Source organism: Rhinichthys klamathensis, unplaced genomic scaffold (assembly GCF_029890125.1).
Source record: "Rhinichthys klamathensis goyatoka isolate OS25496 unplaced genomic scaffold, OSU_Roscu_1.1 h1tg000150l_1, whole genome shotgun sequence".
Taxonomy (NCBI): domain Eukaryota; kingdom Metazoa; phylum Chordata; class Actinopteri; order Cypriniformes; family Leuciscidae; genus Rhinichthys; species Rhinichthys klamathensis.
Window position 1 is genome coordinate 1,625,045 of NW_026606685.1, and position 18,345 is coordinate 1,643,389.

Consider the following 18,345-nt stretch of genomic DNA (forward strand, 5'->3'; position numbering starts at 1 on the left):
TTCACAGTCGTTAAATATGAAAACAAAAAATGGAAAATGCATAACCAGGACATCTAGTTCTATGTAATAGTATGACGGAGTAGTGTGTACATAATACTGATCCATGAGAAGAACACTATTTAAATGAAACTATTATAAATTAAAGTGTCTATTGATGTACACAGGCAGCCCAGGAAATTATCAAATACATTTTGATGGATTGTAAAACATAAATGATGATGTAACATCATTTGCATTTAAGTTTAGCTGCTGCTGCTGATGATGAATGCCCCCCCCCCCCCCCCACCCCCACCCCCACCCCCACCCCCACCCCCACTCCCACTCCCACTCGTATACCTTTATATTTGACCAGCAAGATATTTTGGAATACATATATTGTCTTTAGTGCTACCTACAGTATAGTGCTACTATTTGCATTAAGGTTTTCTTATCTCTAATGATTGTTTCTGATGTCACATATTAGCATTTGAATATATATTTATATATATATATATATTTATATATGCATATATAGACATTACCCAGGCGGCTGACAGAGATAAGACATTGCCATGTTTGAGAAATGCACCACACATTACTTTTGTAAATACTAGTTCTACAAAACTATGTACAACACACATATAGGTAATCTTCATATCACAGTCTATTGCATAATGGTGATAATCTTTAGTTTTATAAATATTGTAAATGTACAGTCTTTAAGTGACATTTCATAATGTCTGTCTCGTTCTTAAATCAGATATAGAAAATAAAAACCATCCGATTTGACCACACATCCTTCGTAAAAATAAATTAAACAAAATTTAAATAATAAAAAAACCCAGAAAAAATACATTTATTCCCTTTAATGCACAAAGGCTGCCTTGAAACGCAACGCAATTACTGCACAACACGAAGTATTGCAGATGTCGAAACTACACCTTGATGTGGTGCGCCGAGCATTTTCTGATATTATCTTGTTTTTTTTTTTTTCCAGCCGGTAAAAGTTTGTAGATGTGCTTTTAAAACTTTTCGGTATTTCCCAGGTTCGATTTGCGCAAACATTTTCCACAGTGATGCCAAAAGCTGCTGAATGCTGGACTTGTTTTGTCATCTTCTTGTCAAGAACAAAAAAACACATTCAAAAACATCATTGCATTCCCGTAACCAAAAACGAAAAATCTGAACTGTAAGGAAAAACGTCAACAGAAAAGAACATCTTCAGACACGTTATAGTCACATATGTTAGAGAGGAAGACTTGCGTTTATACTAGAGTTTTTTTTTTCCCATATGGACAATGCCAAATATTCTAGTTGGATTTGCACATATATATTTGTATAATATACATTCTTAAGTTGAAGGGGGAGTGTGTCTAAAATATAGTACAAGGAAATTCTGTACAGGATAGCTATGAGGTTGTTATTTTTTTTCAGAGGAAGTTGGAGAAAAAAATACAAGTCTTTTCCCCATTTTTTTGTCTCTCCATAAAAATCAATCAAAATCTCTTTTAAAAAAAACGAATGTGAAAAAAGTAAAATGGGATCATAAATTCGATGCGAACCGCATCTTGTCTTGTTCCGTCTCTGTACTGCTTAAGACTGCCGACTCTCTCCTGGAGCCCGTGGAATCCCTGTGCTGGACACTAGAAGGCGCCATGCGCACCGGCGGTATGGCACCCGATGACATCTGCCGGAAAAGGGCAACCCTCTGTGGGACGTTGGTGCGGATGCCGCTTTGCAGCACGGAGCCTGGGGCCTGGACGCCTGCCGTGGATCCCATGGGTGGCTGAATGGAAGGCAGTGGTTCGCCTGATGTGGGGTGTGCTCGGGCAGCCAATGAGGCCTCGTGGGGCAGTGACGGCTGTGAGGCAGAGAGGTGGCGTATGTCCTTGCTCAGGCTGCCTGACTGGAGCGCCTGCGTGCTCTTGTGGACATCGCTCCTCTGAGGGGACGCCCCTTGCGATTGCTGCGGCTGTTGTTGAGCCGGTTGTTGTGGTATGGAGACGGGCGAGGACTGCTGGGGTAAGGCTTGCTGTACAAGGGACAGTTGGGAGGCCGTCGGCGATCCGTACTGGAATGTTCGGCTAGCTATAGGGGTCTGCACCGGGGGACTGCAGATGGATGTGGTGAACGAACAAGGGGACATGATCGCCCCTGCCGGTTGCTGCAAGGGCGTAGGGGGATTCTGGGAAGAGGTGCTCAAGTTACCGTAAGAAACGCTTGGCGCTGAAAACGTGACGCCCTGTGAGGGCGGCACACGGCCTGACGGGGTTATAGTGGCGGAGGTGCTGTAGCTTAGTGGGGCGGCCTGCTGCTGTAATTGGTTGTTCCCAAGAATAGCAGTCGCAGTAGTGAACGGTGGCTGAGCGGGAGAGTTAATGATGGAGTTTCCAGACATCGGCGTGGAGTTCATCCCCGTGACCGATTGCTTCCGATCCACCATCATCACCATCTCTCGGTCCTGCCGGATGATCTGCTTCAGCAGCTCGTTCTCCTGAGTGTTGAAGACGCCAGCGTTCAGATCCTTCTGAAATTTCTGGAGCAGGAGTGAGTTCTTCTTTCCTGTTGAGGGTGAAACCGAAAGATAGTCAATCTTTAGTTTAGGCTGAGCAGATAACAACTAGACCAAATAGAGTAACAAATAGTATTGAACAGTGAGAGGAGAAGCACAAAGGTCTCACAAATGTAGAAAGGGGAGGCTAGTCACTCCTAAGTAGAGATTTTGAAGCAGGACTGATGTTGGATTCAACTTCTGAGGTGCTTATGCATTGAATCTCAATTCACATTTGTTTTTCGCTATTGGTTTAACGGTTTGGCAACTACACAGATTCCAAAGTCTAAAACATCACAATCTCCAAGCACACCACAGATACTCGAAAAATATGTTTCGTTACCCTGCTGAAAATCAAGCCTCGAGTCATTTTTAGAGCTTATGTAAAAGGTATGTTCTCCTAGTCTGGTCAGGCCGGTCTTGTTTTAGAGAGGTTTAGAGACCACAACCAGCAAAACTTTAATTGTGGACAAGTTTGGCCAGTCTAGGAGATGAGATGGTATGTCTAAGCTGTTTGTTTTCCAGCAGGGTATTTACTACTAAAACCGACAAACACAAAGTTTATAGTAAAATTAGGACTTGAATAAAATAACCTTTACTTCAGCAGCCAATGGTCCTATAAGGCTTTTTTTATATTAATGTGTATATACTTAGTTGTTGTTGTTGTTGTAATGAGTTCATGGCTATTATTGTCTCTCTATTAAATAGTTGCTAAATTTTATTTGCAGTCTACCCTGAAAGCTAGGCTAAGTTAGTTAACTGTGCTAGTGATCTACAGTGGATGAGTAGAGTGTCACTTGAAGAAAACAATCAATGCATTCATTGAAATACTTATTCAAATTGACAAATACATTAAAAAAGTTTAAAATGAGTTAAACGTAACAGTAAAATAAAAATCGATTTAGTGCAATTAAAAAGTAAATTATTTTGAATTTTATCTATGTTTTTATTATGATTATTATTTGTAGTCCTCCGACCATAGCCTACAAATGATGCATCAAAATTGAAGTAGAATCATTGATCAGTGCAATTAGTTGTCGTCTATTTGTGGGTTACTGTGATATCGATGTCATGTTCTATAAAGTTGGAACCAGCAATAAGAAGAATCAACTGATCAGCTAACTGTTGTAAAGAATGCTAGGTGAGATTAGATACGGTGCAATGTTATTAGAGTTTCCAAATATGAATTTAACTTTACTCCACTGTGCCAAATGGATTTAGATTTATTATGTTCTGTTAGTCACTTTTTTGCTGCTATCATAAATGAGGGATGTATCGATCTCTCCATGAACCTCTTCTATTACTGCCTTTTATACACAATAGCTGAGCAGAGCTCTATTGTTACATAAAATGACTGAGTAAGACTCTTATGAGCTGAAGGCATAAAGCAATAAGCTATCAATCTCTCATCCATAGATGTAAGAGTGAACCAGGCAGGAGGGATGCTGGGGTTTTTACCATTCAAAAAGAAAGTACAGTCTCATGACCCATCTGCTGTGGGACATATCAAATTTTACTATCAAGCTGTCTGAGCAGAATTGTTTTACAGAATTTAGTCATTAATGAATGAATATTATACTATTTTGTGTTTGGATTTTTTTTTAAATTATGAAATTAAGGCTTGTTTACGGGGGCTTGTTTTAAGGCTTGTTGAGTTTTGCAGATGTGTTGCATCATAAATAATATTCGTCAAACAAGTTCCACGTATAATACCAGTCAATGCTACTAGCATCCCCCCCCCCCCCCCCCCCCTACTTTTTGAAATGGTAGTACAACCATTAAGAAATTTCACTTGTCTTTGTGACAGCACTGGTAATTATACATTTTTTATTTACTTACTTATTTTTTAAGTACTTAAAGGGATAGTTCACCCAAAAATGAAAATTCAGTCATCATTTACTCACCCTCATGTTGTTCCAAACCCGTAAGACTTTCGTTCATCTTTTCGAAGCTTGAGCTTCCGTTTACCACAACTGATGATGTGAGAGTTGATGAATGTTTATATGTGAATAAAAGCCTAAATTCAATCTGTTCATCATATAAAGTCATCAGGTCTCTTCAGAAAATTTGGAATCTCTCAGATTTTTTAAAAATATCTTTGTGTTCCTTACAAGTTTGGAACAACATGAAAGTGAGAACAGAATTTTTGGGTGAACTAACCCTTTAATTCGTATTGCTTAAATAATGGGATTGTAGTCCATTCCCTCATTAAATATGTTGTTACAGTATTTTGAACTTTTCAGATTTTTAAATACCCTTTTTTTGTTGTTTCTTTAAATCAAAATTTGTAATGAGTTTTTGAATAAATCACATTATTTTGGTTTGGTTTGCATCATGTCTTAAGTCTTAATTGAAGGTTATGTTTGAGTTTTTTTTTTTTTAAACCCACATAAAAAATAAATGGGAAGAAGACTTAAAGGACAACTTTAAGGCTTAAAGTGGGCATAGTAGCTTTAATGCAACATCAAAATAATACTTTTCTTTTATAGACGTACACTACTTAGCCAAAAGTATGTGGACATAAGCCATCAGCAGATGGATGATGGTTTAAACTAAAATAAGAACAATACGATCTGCTATTAAGAACATAATGTTGAAGCACGAAACGGTAACTGTCAAGATGAAGGAATTTAAATACCGTCTCCTATTAACTTGCTGTAATATGTACATTTATATTTGCGACCGTTCCCATTGGGGGGAAGCAATCAATAACCAATGATGAGTTTCAGCACTGTCATTTGTTGTTAGCGGAAGCAGAAAATGAGAGATATCTTATGCCACTGGAGAAAGAAAGGGACTCCTGAGGATGAACATGTCTGGTCTGGACAGGAACACTTATTCAGGGGGACATGAATAACTCCCTGGAGACTTCTTTTAGGTTATACAGGCCTGTCGTGTCCTTGCATATCCAAATATACACAATTTCCTTGTTCACAGTGCATATTGACTAGTCCGACAGCTGTAAACATGGCTGGGTGAGTTTTGCAAAGAGGCAGTCAGACCTGTGATGTATTTTGGCATGGGGGAAAAAAAACTGTGACTGATTGACCCTGATGTTTGCAACCCACCCTGGAAAAATGGCCTTTGTGCATTCAATCTCAGAAGGCAAACGCCATGATGTAATCTACTGGCAGCCACAGTGAAATAAATCCAGATGAACATTGAAGAGTCTATGGTCTACTTCTAAAATAAACACGCACTGCATGTCTACAGACTTACGTGATGTCTGACAAGAAGTTTGGAGGCATAATGAATTCTGTGAACGAGGAGTTGATCAAAAACATGTTATTCACAGGACTAGAAAAGGGCCAGAGAAGGGGATCTAAACAAGGTCCTTCCAGATCAATGATGACCTCTAAGGGGTTTAACATGTTTAAATGTGTTCCGCTGGATATGTTTAAGTCGTACATGTTCTCTGACACCCTTGCAGGAACTTTCATTTGGTATGCCATGTTTTATTGACCAAGTCTTGCCATCAACCAAATCTGCAGGGACTTCTGCTGGAAATGATATAATCTTATGTTATCCTAAACCTAAGAATGTGGCATTCAGTGATCCAGAAAGTATTTAGACACTTAAGTCACATTTAAAAATGTATGAATGCCATTGCATTACATTACAAAATATGACAATTTGAAAATGTAGCCACAATCTATTATTGATAAATTGTGAAATTAGGAAAATGCATTTCAATAATCATAATGTACATTATTGTTTCTTAAGCTGTGCATGCATGCCTAATAGCGTTATGCTTCAGATGCTATCAATATTGTACGTTTCACTGTATATCCAACAGGACCAAAATATATGTGAACGTTATGCACAAATACCTATGATCTGTCACAGATATTTAGTTCATTCTGTAATAATTTGTTGGCAGACTTTGGTATTTTTTGCAAATCTAAGCACAGTTCGAGACATTTTTAGATCAGTAAAAAATTTCATCTCAGTCTCATAATTGAGATCTCTCTTTCCTGTGGAGAGTTTTGGCAAAAAAATATAATTTGAGAGTGTCACAACATTTGATTGTGAGCAAGAAAGACTGATAAAAAGACATTCTGAACATTTCCTTAACATTGATTTCACAGTAACCCACAGTCTCTTTAAGAACAAAAACCTATTTCATGGGGCTTGTACGGAGAAACACAAATTCCCATAGAATGTTCTCAGACATTCAGTAGAACGGAACATTCAGTTTCACCTCTAAGCTTGACGGCCTCCGTTGAGACACATTAGCCCTCTGCCGCACGCTTCTGGGGCTGAATGGCGATATTGGGCTTCATTTCTCTCTATCTGTGTCAGTAAAGATGCCTAATAACCTGGAGTCTGCCTCCCATTCTCTAATTAATGAGTGGAACACAGTGAGCCGTGAACGTGGCAGACCATTGAGCTCAAGCACCTTGCCAGGTGGCTGCCGTGACGTTTGGACCACGGATATAAATAGGCCCGGGACAAAGCTGCCTGTTTTAGCTTCTGTTGCTAACAGAAAAAAAAACTACTAAAACTACTTTTTATATGCTTGCTATCTGAGTTTAGGTATATGGAGTCTTGTAAACGGAGGCTCCTAAAGTCAACCTGGAAATATAAATAGGTTAGACCAGCTCGAAAATATTGATTTGTCTCTTTTTGAGTGCAAAAATAAATGAATAAATAAATCCTTATCTAGTAATCACAAATAACTGAAAGTCAGGGAAATGCATTGGTCTAAAAGCTGTGGGAGCTCTGTGTTTGAAAGATCAGTAAAATTAGTGATGACACTACTAATCTTTTACATTTATCAGTAGCGTAACATCTTCATCAGGTCATCTGTTTTTCATAATAGTGTAGCTTTTTCATTAAAACTTTTTCTTTTTTCCCCCACATTTTTGTATGTTGCTAATCATATATGTGTCTGTATATACACTACCGTTCAAAAGTTTGGGGTCAGTGAGAATTTTATTTTTATTTTTTTGGAGGAAATAAATCAATACTTTTATTTATCAAGGACAGTAAAGACATTTATAATGTTACAAAAGATTCTATTTCAAACAAATGCTGTTCTTTTGAACTTCCTATTCATCAAAGAATCCAAAAAAAAAAACCTAAAAAACTGTACAACTGACAGACCAACAACTGTTTCAACATTGATAATAATAATAAATGTTTCTTGAGCATCAAATCCTCATATTATACTGATTTGTGAAGGATCATTTGACACTGAAGACACTGACACTGGTGATGCTGAAAATTCAGCTTTGATCACAGGAATAAATTACACTTTACTATATATTCACACAGAAAACAGCTGATTTACACTGGAATAATATTTAATACTATAACTGATTTTTGTTGTATTTTTAATCAAATAAGCGCAGCCATGGTTAGCAGAAGAGAATTATTTTAAAAGTATTTAAAATCGTACCGACCCCAAACTTTTGAACGGTAGTGTATATATATATATATGGGTGTTTTTTTAAGAGTAGTGTAGTGTAAATATTTATTTTTTAAATTAATATTCACCTGCTTTTTGTGCTCTTATTCTGTCTCTGGTTATAGACTCTTATTCTCTCACTCATAATTATAAATGATATAATCTGATAAATGTAACAATGTTTTAACACACTGCTCCTTAAGTATCTTTATGTAGTTAGCTGCTTTTTATTATAACTAAGTTTTTAAAGTGACTTGACTTTAAACGAACTACTTTAAATTTGCTTGTCAAACAACAATTTGAAGATATCTTTCCCACCACTATTAAAGGTACAGACAAATAATAATTAACAACAGCGTGAAGCATTTTTGTGTTTAGCAACCTCATCACAACAAGCAGCAGCGTTGTTATCATTATGGTTATTTTCTTGAAGTGAAAACCTTAAGTGAAGCACATTTTTTTGAATTTCTTGAACTGATCAAATAGTATGCATGCATTGGTCATTAAAAAGACAGATATGATAAATGCCCAAACAAACAGGGAATAGACTATAAAAAAGTACTTGCCTTGACTTTTAACAGTAACATGCAACCAATTGTTTTTTACTTACAATGGCTTTTTATTCGTTTGATTTAACCTTGGTTTTGTGGTCCACTGGTGCACTGAACACATGCTGGCTGCCTTAAGCATGTGGATCATTTCAGATGTGAGGGGGGAAAATCTGGATCGTCATGAGGAATTTACCTGCTGCCTACTGGTCGGCCAGGACACTCTTGAAAACGAGATGAGCTCATCTCAAGAGGGGCTCCTGGTCAAATAATTTTTAAATAAAGATAGATACATCAATTGTACAACATGTCATATCTGGTTGATTTCTTTTTTTTTTGTCAAATTCTTTTGCTTAGGACGAGACAAGCATTTGCAGTCCAAAAAAACAGTACATGGAGCACCAATCATGTCACGGTCCGTATTTTTCCCTTGTATGAGACAAGACCCCTTGTTTTAGTTGGACTAATGTCAAATCAAAAGTGCAGTGACAATATGGTTCAAGCCCGTTCTCCACATGAAAGGACAAATGCACGTCTTGGCTTTGTTTACACCGGTCATCTCGAGTTATGACTGACGTTTAAAGGGTGAAAACGTCAATGCCACAAACAGAGATGGGTGCATATAGAATCCTAGTTTGGAATTCAGACAGTGTAATGCATACTGTCGAATTGGGGGTTCGTTTCTTTTATTTTAATTTGATTTGATTGGCCTGATCACACCAATTCTTATCTGTTATTGATTAGTTGTGACGTGCATGTCACAATAGTGTGGGCATATTGATCCAAACCAATCCAATCCAATCCAACTTTTAGTGCAAGGCAAGTCAATAGCATCATGCCAGAATTTAGTAAATAAACATAAAAATTAAAACAACTGAACTAAATAAAATTACACTAGAACCTTTATCTTGTTTTATGAGTTCTGGATGCAGGCAAGCAGGTACTAAAATGTATCGATAACCATATAATGGAACTTAAAAAGGGATATTCTGTTTTTATATTTCTAGCGTTTTGTTTCATGCACTCAAGTTGTGAAATTATGCTGGGCTTCATGCTATATTAGTATACGTCATAACCATTTCATATGCTTAAAGGAGAAACATTTACTTTGAGTTTTCAGGTCACATCTTAAATTATCTTCTGGTTTTATCTTGTGAACTGTGAAATCAAAAGATGCAAAAAGAAAGAAACAAGACATTTTAATACTGGTGTGTTCAATAATCAGATCAACCCCTTATTAAAAGAATAGTTGTAATATGTATTTTTAGAGCTATACTTGGATGTGACAACTGAATTTAAGATGCATTTGTGCTTCACTTCAAATCTGGTCTGTCACAAACTAGTTAAACATTGTTATTGAGTAAAAGATTCATGAAGATATTGGGTGAAAAGTATCAAGGCTCATGCTCAAGACCCTATTTTAAACTCTAGTGACAGAATTCAATCGAATATAGCCCAAAAAAGGTCATATACCAAACCCATTGAATGGTGCAAAACATCAAACTGATGTTCTACGAATGTTCAGAATGCATTAGCTCTCATTTGAATTCCACACAATTCAAATTGATGATGGACGGTGGCCTGTATCTCAACAATGAGACAAAGACTAAAATATGCAGCATTACAGAACCTGGCGTTGTCTTAAGACAGCTTGAATAAAATCCCTTTTTTTAATTTTCCATTGTTCCTTTGAAACTGGTTGAAAGAAAGATCCTTCTATTCAGTATTTCTATGAAGTACTGTAAGTGTGAGTGATAAAGTACAAAAACAATGCCACTTTTATGATGTTTTCATGGAGAAGAACATTCAGTAATAAATGAGGTGGGTGTAAGGTTTTGCTGATTTTCTTTAAATGTGATATTTTAGATGTTAATGTTGTCATTTAATGAATGTTGACGTGATTCATGCACAAATTAACTTTAAAAAAAAGAACACATTTGGAAAATAAACATTCGCTGCTTTGGAACAATATGTTTTGTGAACTGTTCAAATAAGTTGGATAACACTTTACAATAAAGCTATTCATTAACATTAGCTAATGCATTGGGTATCATGAACAACATCCCCCCATCCCCCCCCCCCAAGTATATATCAACTAATTAATGTTAATTTATAAATATATAATTGTTCAGTTTTTTAATTCATGTTCATTCAAATTACTTTAATGTTAATTTGTGCAACTTTAAATCCTAAAAATGTATTGGTATGTAGAAATTACCATTAACCAAAATTAATAAATGCTGCAAAAGTACTGTTCAGTGTTAGTTTATGATGCCCAATGCATAAACTAATGTTAAAAAAGTTATAAAGTTTATGAACTTACCATAAATTGAATTATTATTTTTTAAAAACATTTCTGTTTTGATGAAAAAAAAAATAAGTAAATGAATAGAATAAAGTAAGCACTTTAAATGGGCAGGGACTACTCTAACATGTGAAGAACTGGTCATAATTGATAGATAATTATTCAAGCCCTTGCCCTTTAGTGCACCAGCTCAAACTCCCTCTAGGGGGCGCTCTGCTGCTACCAGGGTCAAGGGAGGGGGCGGGGTGGTGCTCATACCCAGGTGTGCGGGGTGGGGGAGTGGAACGGAGGCTCATGCTGGTGAGGGTTTGCCTCCGTCCACCCTCCATGCGTCCATTTGGGGATGACATTGAACCAAAACCAGCGGGGCGTCCAGCCCCGGGCAGGACGGTTACATGCACTGTCTCTTACCGACAGACCACTCAGTTAAGGCTAGCAAATTACATTTAGTTGCTATTAGTTTTAACGGTTTATGACTATAATCCATACGAGACATTTGGACAAAGAAAAAAAAAGAGAAAATAAGGGAGCATATACACACACATCATGCAACACAATGGTAGATGATTGAGGTGCGATGAAGGACAGGACATTTGCGCAACAAACACACACAAGGTTCAGGCATTAAGCTAGAAGAGAAGGCGAGGGTTGGGTTTCCGGTCTTACCGATGCGGTCCAAGCGGTCGATAGCCACGGTTTCGAAAGCGCGGCGCATCATGGGATATTCCTCCAAGACTTCGTTGAAATGGTCCACAGACAGCGAGAAAAGTCTGCAGTAGGTGTCCGCGCGGACGCTAGCTGTACGACGACCTTTCGTCAACAGGCAGATCTCTGTGGGAAATAGATTAATTCAACATACTACATATTTTATAAAATGGAGGTCACTAGTTGGACTGAGCGAGCTGAGCAAGGCTACTTGGATTAGCAGAAGAGCTCACCTTGAGTAAAAGAAAGGGTTAGCATATAAACATAGTGAATTCACATGATGTATTCAGTTTAATATGTGGTGGGCAGTGCTTTTTATACACTTTAGAGACTTTTTATACACTTTAGAGACTTATATATATATATATATATATATATATATAAACACCTTCTGCAACACTTTTCATGTATAGGTTATGTGGCGAATGAATTTAGTATTTAGCTTAGGGATGTGACGGTGAGGAAATTTTCCCAACAGAGTTTTGGAGTTTCCCCCTCTTTTGCACCTTACTTTTAAATCGCTAATTTGAATGTGAAAGTAATACTATATGCGCATGGCCGCATTGTATTATACAAACAAACAATCAAACATAATAACAACAATAATAACAATTTGTTTGTATAATAATAACAATAACAAAAACATTAATAATAATAATACATATTTATGAATATATAGTATGTATTTGTATAGTTTATATTTATTTATTAATCACTATTATTATTATTATTGTTATACAAACAGTAAATAAACTACTGTTATTTATTTCATTATACAAACAAAAATTATAATAATAATAATAATATAATATTTGTTGAATAATAATAATAATAGCAATTGATATATATTAATATTATAGTATTTATAAATATATTAATTAATCAAATATTATTATTCAAACAGTAAATCCATAAAGCAAAAAATATAGTTATTTTTATTATACAAACAATCAAAATCAAATATAATATAATTATTATTATGTTTGTATAGTAATAATAATAATAATAATAATGTCAAATTTATTAATATTATAGTATTTATATTATATTTATTTGTATGTACTATTATTACAATAAATAAACTATTGTTATTTATATTATTATACAAACAAAAACACAATACCAAACAATAATTATAATTATAATTCACATGTATTAATATTATAGCATTTATATTTATAAATATATGTATTAATAATACAATAATATTATTTTTATTATTATACAAACAATAAAATATTGTTGTTATATTATAATACAAACAAAGACTCAAAATCAAACATAATAATAATATTATTCTTGTTCTTGTTATTATTATGTAAATATTTTGTAAAAAATTTGATTTAAGCTATTAGTCAAAATATATGACTATATGTAGGCTATATGTCAGGTTTGTATGTACGTATTTGTATTACAGACCTAAAATGCACCTCATCATGTAGAAGTAAGCTTGTTTGCATTGAATACAGTGCACACAGTCTCTCACAGAGAGATTTGTAATGAACCTTGTCAATACCGAGTCATCAATGACAGTGTAATCTTGTACACAATTCGGCTTAATCTGCCCTGAGGGGGGAAAGTCTTTAGTGCTTAGAGTAGATCTCATGCAAATGGCCCTGTCTTTCACCTTGAGATATGCATATGGGTATACGTTTATATGCAATTTCTGTCAGCTAGAGCTGGAGTAAATAACATATGACTTCTGATTCTTTGAATATATTTGCTGTAAATGTAGGACTGTACATGCTGTGCTTCAAAATGACAGATTTTTTAGCTATTTTGTCCTGGACAGGAACAAATGCTGTGGAAAAAGTGTGTAGCCTGCGGGACGTGCTAACAACACCCTCCAGCTGGGAGTGGGAACAAGGCGTCGGAGTATTTTAATGGAAATGTGCCATCTCTCTGGCATCATGTAGTGCAGTACAAAGGTGATGGTGGCAAAAGTACTTTGCGCTTGCCGTTCTATTTCTAATTGGTTAATTAGCCTCAAATGTCACTGTAATCTACATTTTCACAGCCCAATAGCATCGACCGAAAAGTCAAGATGGATGAAGAGAGTTCTAAAGCTACAAAATGATGAAACGTAATGAAATTTGGGATTCCGCTAGTAATTGTCTTGTGCACGTCTGTGGCTGACTGCCAAGTGTGGATGAGCGCCTGAACAAGTTAGCGCCTAAGCTAGCATATGTGTGAAGGTGTCTCTCTCACCCTCACGAAAGAGCATCCAATCAACTTGCCCTCCTCTCGGGCCTCTGCAAATGGAAATGACACTTGACCTCAGAGCTTTGGATGTCCGTCGGTTTGGCATGTATCCCAGTTGTGAGCTAACAAATGGGGTTTGCCTGATTTATCATGATCAAACGCCTCACCTTAACCGGCTCTCACCTCACGGCACACTGCCAGAGCTCCACTTTACATACAGTACACGGATGCTTTAAACCACTGCATGTCTTTTAAAACACTAAATCAGTACCGAGAGTTTGCATTTATTGACTCAAATACCTGCTATTCTAATTTCACCTGGCCAGTTTTTATTTTAGTGATGACACTAATATACTGTATACTGTAAAATTAATATTAATAAAAATAATGATAATGATAATGATAATTTGTATTTATTGTTACATTTGTTTTTATATAATATTATGAATAATAGACACAAATGTTTATTATTATAAGAAATAATTTATTATTATTATTATTACTTTGCTTTTATTTTAATAATAATATTATTATTTGTATTAATTCATAATAATAAATATGAATAATAGATACAAATGTGTATTTATAATATTATTATTACATTTTATTTCTTTATTATTATTGAATAAAAAATAAATAAAATACGATAATAATGTGTATTTATTTATTATAATTATTTATTTTTAAATAATAATAATAATATTAATACAAAATCTGTTTTTATTTGTATAATAATAATAAAAATACTATGTATTATTATTATTCATTAATAATAATAATAATAATACATACTCATTTTGATTTATGTCCATTTGTATGTATTATATTACTACTAATTATTATTAAAATAATAATAATAAATACAATTATTTTATTATATAATATTTTTGAGATTTTTCAGTAAATAATTTGTAAAGGCAGTATTTTATTTTAGCAATTTTTAATTAGTCAATAAATTGCATTACTATGTATCTATCAGCATATCAGCTTTTTTCCAGAGTTCTGTATCAGCATTGGTCACTGAATAACCCACGCTGGTCGACAACTACACTACTAGACGCAGTTTGACTTAATGCCACTCATTAATAAGTGTGTAAGTTGGGTTGTCCTGCACGTTTATGAACGATCTCCGTTCAATTTAGGACCAAGGTCAATGTGTGTTCAGTTCCTATCAGAACGCAGTGAGGAGGAAGAGATTTTCTGACACCGCCAGCAGCTTTGACACACGTACGCACCCGTGTACACACACACGCGCACACACACACACATGCCGGCAGCAATCCTGCTATGGGCCAAAATACCCGTAGCAGATGGTTTTCAACTGGAGCAGGTGGCTGGCATCACAGTGTACCCATGGTAGAGCAGGCACAACCTTCATGAATCGTGAAGGAAGATTATTTCATTTCAATTTTTGTTCCCACACTCGTACAGCTTAGGTAACACTGAAGGACATGTGACATCAAGGTTATTTGTGACATAATCTGTGAATTATAAAACTGTACGGATTTAGAAGGTGTTTAGAAGCTTGTGGTTTCTACATGTCCGTTTTACTTCGGTCATTCAGTACAACATGAATTTGCATTGCACAGAATTTGCATTGTATTCATTAGTGTTAAGGTTAGTAATTGCTGCAATTTTGTCCTAAACCCTGTGGCTGTTTGCAAGGATCTTTCTACTATGTAAACATGCACCAGACGGATGTCTTTGACTTGTGTAGCTTATTCAGCACCTTGTGTGGAGTTCAGCAAGATTGTAAGTTGTTTACAAGTTTGTGCCATCTGTTTGTGGGTTTTCAACTGACCTCCAAAGTAGGATCCGTCGGTGAGTTTCAGCTCTTTGTTGAATTTGGTAATGACGCTGGCCACTCCATGCTGTATGAAGTACATCTTTTTACCCACGGTTCCCTCGCGGATAATGTAATCGTTGGGCTGGAAGACCTCAAACTTTAGTTTACTCAGCATTCCCGTCACAAAGTTAGGGTCTGCGTTTGCAAACAGGGGCATAGTGGCCACCAACTTACGACAGTTGAAGTTCACAATTTCCTAAAGAGAAAACAATCAACAGACATCAAAATGTGAAAAAAAGCATATAAGACAGTATCTTTGACATTTTCTTTTTTTGTAGAACATCGTGAAAATGTGTAATATAACCAACATTTACTTTATTTATTTATCTAGTATCTTATGTTTTTGCTTTTTTATATATAGTTGAAATGTAATTAAATGAAAATATAAATAAATGAAATTTATATATAGTTGAAACTTCCTGTGGGACAAAACAGAAACAAGACAGTTGACAAAAAATATATATATATATATGTATATATTTATAAAATAAAATAATAAAAATGCATTTATGACTTATTTTTTGTAAAATGACCCAGAAAGTTGTAATATAAACAAAAAAGTTGTTTTTTGTTGCTTTAGTCATATTATTATTATTATTATTATACTTTTTTTGTTGTTGTTGCTTTCTGACAAAATTTAAAATGTATCTCATTTATATCTGAAAGAGTGTACAGTTTTTTTAATCACAATGTTGCTTAAATTTTATATGCACAATTTCCTGTGGGACAAAACAGAAACTAGACAGTTGACAAAAAAAATAAAATATATATATATATATATATATATAATAAAATAATAAAAATGCATTTATGACTTATTTTTTGTAAAATGACCCAGAAAGTTGTAATATAAACAAAAAAGTATTTATTTTTTTGCTTTAGTCATATTATTATTATACTTCTTTTTTGTTGTTGTTGCTTTCTGACAATATTTAAAATGTATCTCAAAATTTATATCTGAAATGCTGTAAAGTTTTTTTTATCATTATTTTTCAATCACAATGTTGCTTAATTTTATATTCACAATTTCTTATGGGACAAAACAGAAAGACACAATTTTATTTTATTTTACTTTTTGGTAAAACGACGCAGAAAGTTGAAATCTAAACAAGAAAAAAGTATTCATTTATTTTATTTGATCTTAATGTTTTGCTTTCTGACAATATTTGAAATGCATCTTAATATTTATATCTAAGATGGTGTAAAGTTTTTAAAAGTTTAATGCATTTATGACCTTTTTTGTGTGTTTTGGTTCAATCACTTTTTTATTGATTTATTTGATGTTTTGGCCTTCTGAAAATATTTAATATGCATCTCATTATTTATATCTGAAATGATGTTAAACTAAAAGTTGCTTGATTGTATATTGTCAGCAAAATCATAGAAACATATTGTGCATATTTAATATATTATTTAGTAGGGGTGGGCAATATGCAAAATATCTTTTTAAAATACATATTTCAAAGCTTGCATTATTTTTTTTCTTCAAGTTTTGCTCAGCACTCCTCTGCGACTATCACCAGCCTCTATAGTCTCTCTTCCCACTGCATTGCAGTGATCTTATAGTACGGTGTCTGTACAGTCAGTCAAGCTCACTTCAGCCGTTAGCTGAAAGCTAATGCACATGATGTCTTTCTCGTCTCCATGCTGCCGGGCTGAAGGAAGTGTTTGTTTGCTGTGGCTTGTGTGTGAAGGATAAATTTGCACTGTGCTTTAAATCGTGGCGTAGTCGTAAAAGCGACAGGAAAAGGTTCTGACCGCAATCACACAGGAGGAATAATGAGTTTGATGGCCACGTCCAACCCTTTACCTCCACTAGGGAGACAAGCTGGAGACTTTATCTATTTAAAGCTGGTTTGTCACAAGGCGGTGCATGTAAAAATAGCAGCCCTGACCAACTGAGGGAAAGAAAGAAAGAGAGAGATCGAGGAGGGAGGGAGGTGCTGCCAGAGAGTTGAGGTGTTTTGGGGATGAAGCCGTCAGTGTTATCTCTCACTCTGCTGTGTCATAAAAGACACTCATTCTGTCTGCTAAATCATGATGACATGGGTGTTGCATTCTGGGTAATTTTTAGTAACTCGCATTTTCGGTATGCATAGGATATCTGGATGACCTACAACATCAGTCAATCTAATATAAACTACCAATAACCTGGCACAACTACTGATACAGATGAGTAAATCTGCCAGAAGCGGTTACTAGGGCTTAAAGAACTGTGTGTGGCGTTGAATTAATTTGAAAGACCTGTGGTATCCAAGAACTAAGATAAGATGTTTCTTTTCATATCCAAATGAAAAGGATTATGCGTCCAGACAGGGAGATAATCCTAGATCAGCACTTATTTTGTGGGATGCTTAGGTTCAGATGTAGCCGCAGCTGCATTAGCTCTGACCCTGGGTCAGCACTACTGTGACCTCTTGGTGTCTCACCTCTTTGAGTGGGTCGTTGAGCTCGTTAAGGATGCTGTCCTCGTCGAAGATCTTGCCCTGGTAGCGATGTTCATAGTAATCGTGGATTTTCTGCCGCATGTCAGCTGGCAGCTTGTGGAAGGACATGTACTGCTCCACTTGCTTGTACTGTGAGAGAGAGAAAGAGAGAGAGAGTTTTTAGTATATAAAAAAGAAGCTGGTGGCGATGCAAGTAGTCGAGACTTGTACCTTTATATTTAAAATGAATCTCAATATTTAGATCTGAAATGGTGTGAAGTTTAAAAAAAAAAATCAATCACAATGTTCATTTTATATTCACAATGTCACAAAACTATGGAAGCTTGTTTCCGCCACTGAATAAAAAAATAAA

At 35.3% G+C, this 18,345-nt stretch overlaps 1 protein-coding gene across 1 annotated transcript in view; it reads right to left on the minus strand.

The window, feature by feature from the left end:
* Window positions 1-473: 473 nt before the first annotated feature.
* LOC130090766 (potassium/sodium hyperpolarization-activated cyclic nucleotide-gated channel 1) overlaps window positions 474-18,345 on the minus strand; it is a 104,004-nt gene continuing 86,132 nt past the window's right edge. The window contains exons 5-8 of the mRNA XM_056258302.1: window positions 17,976-18,122; window positions 15,502-15,742; window positions 11,460-11,624; window positions 474-2,541 (exon numbers count right to left, since the gene is read on the minus strand). Coding sequence (XP_056114277.1) covers window positions 1,523-2,541; window positions 11,460-11,624; window positions 15,502-15,742; window positions 17,976-18,122 — 1,572 coding nt within the window. The 3' untranslated portion in view covers window positions 474-1,522. The remainder of the gene's footprint in view (window positions 2,542-11,459; window positions 11,625-15,501; window positions 15,743-17,975; window positions 18,123-18,345) is intronic.